At 37.1% G+C, this 10,270-nt stretch overlaps 1 protein-coding gene across 1 annotated transcript; it reads right to left on the reverse strand.

Annotated features, from left to right (window-relative positions):
• Positions 1–8,199: 8,199 nt before the first annotated feature.
• On the reverse strand, positions 8,200–9,932 carry LOC122434029 (trace amine-associated receptor 2). The gene has a single exon (XM_043457163.1). The coding sequence runs from the start codon at positions 9,861–9,863 to the stop codon at positions 8,943–8,945; it is 921 nt and encodes a 306-aa protein (XP_043313098.1). The 5' UTR covers positions 9,864–9,932; the 3' UTR covers positions 8,200–8,942.
• Between the last annotated feature and the right edge of the window lie 338 nt (positions 9,933–10,270).

Here is a 10,270-nt window from a genome sequence, read left to right on the forward strand (position 1 = left end):
TTTGGAAGGTAAGTCAACGTTTCTTCTCCTCTTAAAACGATTCCAGGAAATTTCAGCCCTGAAAGTACAATGAAGTCACCTGTCATTAATTCAATTATAATATATTTAAATATTTAAAATTACATCAGTGGTGCTTACTTTCTGAGTTGTTTGCTGCTCGCTCTTTCCTGTTCTAGTCCATTTTCTTCTATTTCATCCTTCTCTTTATTCATTCAAGGTGGGCTTATCTATTGGCTGTTTTATTCCCCATAATATATCGGAAGCTTTTTAAAGATTTACTCCACTTACACGAGACATCTAAAATAGTCAGATTCGTGAAGTAGATAATACAGCAGTGGTTACTGGGAGAATTGGGTGGTGGTTGTTCAATGTGTTTAAAGTTTCAGTTATGCTAGATGATTAAGGTCTAGAAGTCTGCAAGCCATAATGCCTATAATTAATAAGATGAAATTGTGCACTTGAAAATTCATTAAGATGGTGTATCTCATGGTAAGTGTACCACAAAGAAACAAGCAAATCAGAGAAACACAAGAAAACCTTGGGACATGTTGGATATGCCCAGTACCTTGATTGTGGTGATGGTGTCACAGGTATTTGCGTATGTTCAAACTCATCAAATTCTGTAGTTCTCAGCATATTAATTATACTGCAGTGAAGCTGTTTTTTTAGAAAAAAGGGTCAACTTTCACCTTAAACAGTCACTTCCCTGGAAACTCCTTTGAATTGCAATATAAAAATACTTAATCCACAAAAGCTAAGTGAAATCACAATGTTTTTGCTTCTGCATTCTTTCAGTAATTTGAAATCTTTTGTAAAAAGTCTACAGATGTTTCAAGAGTTGTAAGTGGCATGTGGTTACTGAAATGCACAGAAGACCAGGCACCTCCTATGGGTTAAACCATAGCTTCTATAGTCTGCTCCCTTCCTCTCCTCTGCTGTCTTCTACTCTTCATTTCCCTTCCTTGTCTTCCTTGAGTCTTCTTTCTTATCTGAGATTCTAACTGGTGCAGCCGTGTCACATCTTGCATCACCGACTGACTCAGTACAGTCACAGATTTCCCACTCACAGACTTTGGCCAATCAAATCTCACATGACTCATATTGATCATAGGCATGCCTTTCTCTCATTCTACTGAAGGCAAAGAACTAGTCTGTCTTGTTTTCCCTGAAATCTCGGTACTTAGGTTAATGCTTGTAGCAGGCACTAGATGCATATTTATGAATAAGTATACACATAAATGTGAAATTATGGCTGTTTTAAAATACTTGCACTGTTCCAATAAAAGCAACTGTTTCAATACACTTATAACTTTGCTGGAAAGAATCAAATAATTTCAGGAGCTCAGTTCATGAAAGTATCTTTCTATATTAAATTGCTTCTGATACTGCTATAAAAGAATCACTCCCAGAGTAGCATTAGAGAGGCACACGTCAGAGATTTTCTCTAAACATATTTTACTGATCCTTTAGGCTAGTGAGATAAGACCTAAGGATTCTGAGTCCAGATATGGATATGAAGGTATTAGTAAAAGGAAAACAAACAAACAAACAAAAAATGCTGCAGGACTTTCAGCTAAGTGCCTTTGGGAGATGGTGGCAGGGGTGGCATAAGAACCCACTCAGTGCTCCATGACCCTGTTAGGATGGAGTGATATGTGTGCTCAGTCATATCCAACTCTTTGCAAACCTATGGACTGTAGCCCGCCAGGCTACTCTGTCCATGCAATTTTCCAGGCAAGAATACTGGAGTGAGTTGCCATTTCCTGCTCCAAGGGATCATCCCGACCTGGGGACTGAACTTACATCTCCTGTGTCTTCTGCATTGCTGGTGGATTCCTTACCCGCTAAGTCATCGGGGAAGCCAGGATGGGGTTATGCTGGCTTTAACGTCCCTTATGCATTGTTTGGTGCCTTACCTTTGCAGAGTTGGAAGTGTTCTTCTTGCTGACTCACATACTCTGAAAAATTAAAGAAAATACTATGTTGGAGACTTACAACTTACAACTACACTTACATACTTCTAAGTTCATGAACATGCAGGCAAAGTACACTATTGCCCAAATTTAGTTTTTCCTCCTTTTTATCTGCTGAAAAAAATCAGATGGATTAGCAAAGGAAAATAAACATTAGTGTTGTTAGTTCTTTAATATACTAATTCAAATTAAATGTTTTAATTTTTTATTTGTTTGATAAGGTTGATAAATAATGTGCTTTCTCTTTCTCCTTTAACTTTTGATTGTTCCATGCTTCCTGGCATCTAAGGCTGAAGTCTAAAATATTTCAGCTGTTAGAAAACTGCTTAAGAGAACTATATAAAGTTTCAAATCCACTTCTCAAAATGTAGACTTTTCTGAATGTCTCTGCTTATGTCTTTCAGTTAGGAGAAAGAGACTTTTTACTGAAAGTAGGACCAACTTAAAGACCTGGAACTAACACCAATAATAACTGTTTCATTTCTCTCTCCATTGGTCAGAAAGTATTGTCAATATACTAAAGTATAGTATCTATTTAAAAAAAAAAGATCTTAAACTCCAAGTCTCAAATATAAATTCTATTTTTTAAAGCTCCAAAATCATTCTAAATTATTCTAAATAAATAATTCACCTAAATAATAAATCATTCTAAATTAGCCTAAAAAGCAGATGCCATTCAAACAGCGGATTTCTGTTAATTTTTTAATTAAATAAAGATAAAAGTATGATTTTATGAGTAATTTCAAAATTTGAACTAGTATCTATAGTGCAACAGTGTAAATGTTATATGTAGTATAACAGGAAAGATAAGCAAAGGTTTGAAATTTATGAAAATCCATGATGTTGGATCTTTTCTGTAAGTTCTCTAATGTCTTACATAGACCATAATGAATATTTGAAGACTACAATAACAGAAACTGCTTGGAAACCATCCCAGGGATGACAATAAGTAGACTGCATTCAAATACTGTGCTGAAAAGTAAGATTAAGAGAAGAAAAAAAATTTTTTTCTGTGACTGATTTCTATGACAAATGATTAATTTATTCCAAATAAATGGAATCACAGTCTGTAAGCAAGCTTCATAAAACCATATGGCAGTTGGCAATGGGCAGAGACAACCCCTTGAAAACAGTCTTCTTAAAAACATCTGGGAGCAGGAAAAACATTTTAACTGATAGTAAATACGTACCAGAAACAGGCAGAGAGAACTCCATGTCAGAGAGCGGGGAGAGAAAGGAGAGTGAAAATTAAAACCATAGTAAATATCTTTCTCATAAATAGCCATAAACTACAGCATTATTGAAAAACAAACAGAAGAGAAAAATCTTTACTACAACTATCAAAGAAGTATGAGGTCCAAAGGAAATTGATCTAAATAAATGTTTTATCAAATATATGTGTACTTTTTTTGGTGGATACCTGAAAACGGTCTGGAAAAACATGCCTTGGCTAGAACATCAGAGCACTAGTTTGCCTGTGATAAATGATAAATCTTTTCAGCATCTGTTGGCATGGAAACCCCGGTTGTAATCCTTCCTCCCTTCAATCTACAATACCCCAGCAGCCTTTGGTCATGTAGTCTCTATGTTCCCTGCAAACACCTGTGGTTTGGGCAATCCCCTTTTCTCCAGCTGACCCTTCATCTCTTGAAAATCTCAAGGCTCAGCTCAAATATCATTTCCTTCTAGAAACCTTTTTTCACTCTCCCAGTTGGACTACTAGGATGACTAAAGGTCTTAGAGTTATGTTGTCTTCCTCGTTTTCCAGCTGACTTTGATTTCAAATGCCTTTTATTTCCTTTTCCTAGCACAACACTTAAAAAATATGCCTTATGCTAATTTACAATTCAAATTTTTGAGAAATTTACAGTTAATGAGATAAAATTAACCATCTAAGGCTGGCAACACTTAGTACAGAGCCGTGTTCATCTCAGGCAAGCAGGAATGGCTTGCTGAATTAAATGGAAAGAAATCAATTCCAACACATTAAGAAACCTACAGAATAGGCACTTTGTCTCATGGTGTTAGAGACATTTGGTTTGAGAAAGATTAAATCACTAGGGAAAAAATAAATTTTGTTTAAATATTTAAAAAAAAAATTTTATGATGTTGTGTTGGCTTCTGCCATACAACAGCTCAGATCAGCCATAATTATCCATACATCCCCTCCCTCACTAACCTCCCTCCCCTCCCCTCGTCCCATCCCTCCAGGTCATCACAGAGCCGCAGGCTGGGGGCCAGGTGCTACCCAGGAACTTCCCACCAGCTACCCATCTTACACCCGATAGTGTGTATATGCTGATACTACTTTCTCCATTCGTCCACACTCTCCCTCCCACACTGTGTCCGCAAGTCCAATCTCTACATCTGCATCTCCAGTCCTTCCCTGCAAATAGGTTCATCAATATAATTTTTCATATATATGCATTAATACACTATATTTGTTTTTCTCCTTCTGACTTACTTCATCCACCTCACTAGAGCTTACTCAGATTTGTTCCTTTTTACGGCTTATTTAGAAAGTACCTAATAAATCCTCTCCCTAGACATACTGAACTGAACTAAACATACAATATTCCAAATGAAACCCAGTCAACAAAAATTCTGGATATTTTAAAGTTTTTGAATTACTTGAAAGGCACATTTCCACTGCCTTTCCCCAACTTTTTCATGTATAGAATGTAACTAAGGTCTTGAGGGAGAGTTGCTACTAAATGATGTAACTAACATTACAATCCAGGTCTTTTGGTTCCTGCTGCAATAAGCTTCCCATGATTGCTTACTATCTAAGAATGGGAAATAATAATAATATCAATAAGAAAGTCTCTGGCTTCATCTGTTCATATTTCTTTCATACAGTCCTTGCTTATTAAATTATGGCTCATAATCGGCTATGGATGACATCATCTCCTGGGAACATTCTTGGAAATGAAAAATCTCAGACCCCTCCCCAAATGCACTTTTGGCAGGATATTTTTTTTTGGCATGGTTATTTACATAACCATTGGATTCTGGAAAAATTGTTCTAGATAGGAAAGAAACTGTATTTTAGTTTGAATATGAAATGAGTGGATAATCTTGAGGAATAAAGAGTGACAGACTAACTTAAGTAAATGTTGCTTGCAAGAGAAAAAATACCAAAAGTGAAATGTATAGTGTCTGGCAGTGAATTAAATAGTATATATCAAGAATTTTTTTATATTATCAAAGAGGAGAGTGCATTTTAACATTATTAAAATACATATGTAACATATTTACTATAAATTATGTCTTATATGGTTCCTGTTATCTGCAAAAACATTTTAAAAATGCCACTACATAGACTTTAAACCTTGCCATTTTGATGGAAAATTTAAGGCATTTTTTAATAATAATTTTTTTGCAGCTAGAAAAAAATGCTGCCTTTCCTCTTGCATGCTATTGGTAACAATTTTTGGTTCTTTATAAAATTTAACTACTGTTATTCAGTTATTTTGGAGAAGAGAATAAATCAGGTTTTAAAAAAACAGGATAGTACATTTCTAATTCTTTTTATTGACTCAGTACCTTCCCTCTCTTGATAAGTTAGTTGTGAATCATTGTGTCTCCTCTGGTGGCTTTGCAGGCATCGGGTCAGGATCGTAGAGAGTATAGTGTCAAGGACTGAGATATCTGACTCATATAAGTTTACCTCTTCCCTCCAGAGGACTGGAGTGAAGAACACAGATTCAGGAGTTCCTAGAGGGAAACTAAGTGCACAGTCCTGGTGGAATTGCTCTTTTAACTCTCTTTCCTGAGGGATATTGACCCATTCTGTCTATTTTTAATATCCCAGATAGTTTTCAGTGCTTTTTTTTTTCCAAATAAAAGATGACAACTTCATATCAATTTCATGATCATTTGGGCTTCATTCTGGCAAAATAGGGTAGCAAAATTTCTATATCTTAAGAACATATAGACTTATGACGCTAAATTAAGTGTTGGCTGATATCCAAAGTAGAAATAATTATCTGAATCATAAAAGGCCTCAGTTTACACTTTGATTCCTGGATGAAATAAGAAGATATTGGGATGGGAGAAAAGTTTTTATTTTTGCTTCAGTGATTTGCACCAGTTTAATAGAATCCTTAGTTAAAAAAGCAAAAGTAGACAATCCCATTAAATCTTGATAAAAACTAGTAAAAAAAAAAGTAGTAAATCAGGAACACTGAACAAGAAGTCCAGAAAGCTAAGTTCTAGTTCTGCTTCTACAGAAAATTGTATCAGTTCAGTTCCATTCAGCTGCTCAGTCATATTTGACTCTTTGCAACCCTACGGACTGCAGCACGCCAGGCTTCCCTCTCCATCACCAACTCCCAGAGCCTGCTCAAACCCATGTTCGTCGTGTTGGTGATGCCATTCAACCATCTCATTCTCTGTTGTCCCCTTCTCCTCCTGCTTTCAATCTTTCCCAGCATCAGAGTCTTTTCCAATGAGTCAGTTCTTCGCATCAGGTGGCCAAAGTATTGGAGTTTCAGCTTCAATACAATAGAAAATTGTATAATCTGGGGCAAATAATTCAATCTCCCTGGGTTCAGCTTTCTCATCTATAATGATCTATAAAATTTGAGTGTGAGGGGAAACAGTACTGACTTTGGGAATGAATGGAGGATGAACAGTGGAAGAAGAAAGGTAGATGGGATGCTTTCAACTAGTAAACAAGCCAGGATGACCACATTCTGAAACTAAAAAGTGCCTCATAGAGTCACAGAGAACAAATGTGCGGACACCAAGGCGGGAGGGAGGAGTGGGATGCATTGGGAGATAGGATTGACATGTGTACCCTACTATGTATGAAGTAGATGGCTGGTGAGGGCCTGTTGCATATGATTCCACTTCTCTGAGATCCTAGAATAGTCGAATTCATAGAGTTCCAAAGTACTTTGGTAGCTGCCAGGGGTTGGGGAGTAGAGGGTAGTAGAGGGAAGGGGCATAGGGAGTTTTTAACGGGAACACAGTCTAGTTGAGGAAGGTGAAAAGTTTGAGGGATGGATATTGGTGAGAGGTGCACAACGATGTGAATGTACTTACTGCCTCTGCACCGCACAGTTAAATGTGATTAAAATTTTTAAAAAGTGCAAAGAAAATTATGTTTCAGTGAAAAGGGAAATAAATTAGAATGTTTAGCTACTTGAATGATTTTTAAAATATGAGGAGGATTCTCTTAGAGACGAAGCATCATGAGAAACTTTTGGACCACATAGGACCGACGAATTGTGACTTCATCCGTAAATACCAGAATAAACCACCACCACCATCACAAACACTATCATTCTGTAAAAAGAACACCATTGCAAAGACGCTGCGCTGTTCCACCTCAACCTTACCAGCTAGAGGGTGAGACCCACCTATCATTAGGACAGCAAGGATGGAAGGGACATAGAAGGTCTGGAGAACACGGGTTAGCCCATCTTCAGGCAGCCAGGCAAGACTACCAACTAAGCTGGCTGCTGGGCATCACTATTCCCTTGTCATCTGTGCGATGAACTAAGATCAAAGCACATTTGTGGGGAGTTATGTAAACATTTCCAAAAAGAGAAAAAATTTGCTCATTGATACAATGTAATGGAAAAATCAAACAAACAAAAATTTCAGTGAAACAGTGTCCTCACACACACACAAAACACATCCACAGACATCCTTGTATATATACAACTAAAATGAAGACTTCATAAGGCAATCTTTACCCTCAATGCAGGTCATGTATTCTGAAACTATCTACTTCCTTCTATTCTGGTTTGCTTTTCATTAAAAATGTTTTTTGCAGTCAGTGGTAAACTAGAACCTCTCATGTCCACGTGCAGGAGTAGGTTAACTTTTGAGGAATTTTAGAACCTGTTGACATTACATTCATAGCTTGAAATCAGCTCAATGGGGGAAAAAAATCAGATTCTACAAATCTGGGCTTTTTTCTTTCTTTTCAGAGCCAGATGTTAAACATTTTCTAGCACACCACTGGTTGTAGACTTCTAAGTGGATTTTACAAATTACTAATGGGTCACAGCTTATAGTTTAAAAGTCATTGAATAGCAAATGCTGTATAAAGTTTGTTGTACCCACCACCATAAATAGAAGCTTTCTTCTTTGCTTCCTCCTTCTGCTACTCTATTATTCAAAGATATATGTACACGTGTTAAGCAAAAAGGAGTGATTGAGTCAAAACACAACCTTTTTTTGGTATGTACTTCACATTTATTAAAAACCAGAAGACCAAATAGCCATACAAAGTGTGAATGAGCCTGAGAAAGAAAGGAAGGTGCTGGCTGGAATTCTCTGGCTAGTAAAATAGAAAAATAGAAAAAAAAAGAAAAAACACCAACTGTACGATTAAGATGATACTTGGATGGAAATGTGGATGGAATCTGGGACCTCAGTTACACCGTGTCCATTTCTTATTTTATTAAAAAAAAAAGTTCAATCTCACAACTGTAAAATCTAGTAAAGGCTTACATTTCAGCTATCAATTGACTGACTCTTGACAGCATATGGTTTCTTGAAATTGTTATTTCCATATTTACTTACCTATAATTTTTAGTGGTTGATGTTTCAAAATACCTCTGATCAGACTCTGAGGAAGAAAATGTAAATGAAATATCACACAAGATGCGTGTGATGGTGAGGATGGGGAGAGCCATAGTTGAGCTCAGCTTGTGTTCTGCTTCCTTCCAAATGGTACAAAACTTTGTGTGTGTTGTCTTCTTCCCCTTTCTGGCTTTTCCGACCTTCTCTTCACCTCTCTGAGTTTCTTTCTTCTCTAACTATAAGCAGTAAGAACTATTCTGAAAAGACAGGATTTGGGGTTCAAAGAAAAAGTTCTTTTTTCCTCTCAAGTTTTAGAAACTAAAAACTTTCCATGGTAGCCAAAGTCACACACGCATGCACACAAAGTTTAAGTAACTTCATTCTTCTAGATTCCAGTCCTTTGCTTCTATCCACTCACACAGAATAAGTCTAATCAGTTTCTTTTTCTGTAAACAAATTAGCATTATGAAAATGTGAGCTGAAAATTTTACCCAGGAAAATGTACTTCAGGGCTCTGCGAAACCAGGGATAGAAGAAACCATATATTAAGGGATTACATGTGGAGTTAAAATAGCCAAACCATGTCAAAGCATCAAACAAAACCACAGGAGTAGAGAAGCTCAGAAAGGGATCCAATAAAATCGTGAAAAAACAGGGAAACCAACATAATAGAAAAACACCCATCACTATCCCTAAAGTCTTGGCTGCTTTCTTGTCTTTCCTCATTTGATTATTTTGATTTTCTGGTAAGTTATTGATTGCACGAGCATGCTTTCTAGACACTGCAAAAATCTTGCCGTAAATCCCGACCATCACAGACCCAGGAGCGAAGAAACCTGCCATAAACAAGGTGGTCCCCCATAGCTTGTTGAACATCACCGGACAGGAGCTAGAGCAAGCAACCAGGATATCATAGCCTTCTATTCCATCCGTGTAGGCCTCAGAGAAGACCACTCCGAAGGCAAATGTCCCGGGGACTGACCAGCAGAGAACCAGCAACTGTTTAATGACTGGAATCGTCATTTTGGTTGAATACTGTAAAGGGTAACAGATAGCATAAAATCTATCAATGGCCACCGAGCAAAGATGGAAAATGGATGTTATGCTGAGCATCAGATCAAAGCTATAATGAATCTTGCAAAACGTCAGCCCAAAATACCAGCAGTTCTCCACTGATCTTATCATACTGTATGGCATGATGGTGAATCCCAGCAGGAAATCAGTGACCGCCATGGAGAGGATGAGGAAGTTGGTTGGTGTGTGAAGCTGCTTGAAGTAGGAAATGGAGAGGATCACGGCGAGATTACCAAACACTGTGAGGAATATGGCTCCAGCCATGAAGGAATACATGGCAGCTCGCACGCCTACCGGCCTTTCGTTTTCTGGGCAAGACCCACTTCCATATTCAGAGCAATTCAGTAGTTTCTTAGGAAAAAGCAAGAACATATGGGATTGTGTCAGTTAATAGATAATATATCATATTTTTAATATACTTTCATAGAAAAATTCAAAAAAGACTTAAAGAAGATCATTTATGATGAATTATTATAATCTTTCTTATCTTAATCTGTATTTTATCTTAACCTGTAAATTTGCAATTCATAGAATTCTAGCTTAAAGAATTTAAGTGATCATTGTTTACTTTACTCTTGCCTTTATTCAAATTAAGGCTTCCCTGCTAGCTCAGTTGGTAAAGAATCCACCTGCAATGCAGGAGACCCTGATTCAATTCCTGGGTCGGGAAGATCTGCTGGAGA

This window comes from Cervus canadensis, chromosome 33, assembly GCF_019320065.1.
Source record: "Cervus canadensis isolate Bull #8, Minnesota chromosome 33, ASM1932006v1, whole genome shotgun sequence".
In the NCBI taxonomy this organism is placed as follows: domain Eukaryota; kingdom Metazoa; phylum Chordata; class Mammalia; order Artiodactyla; family Cervidae; genus Cervus; species Cervus canadensis.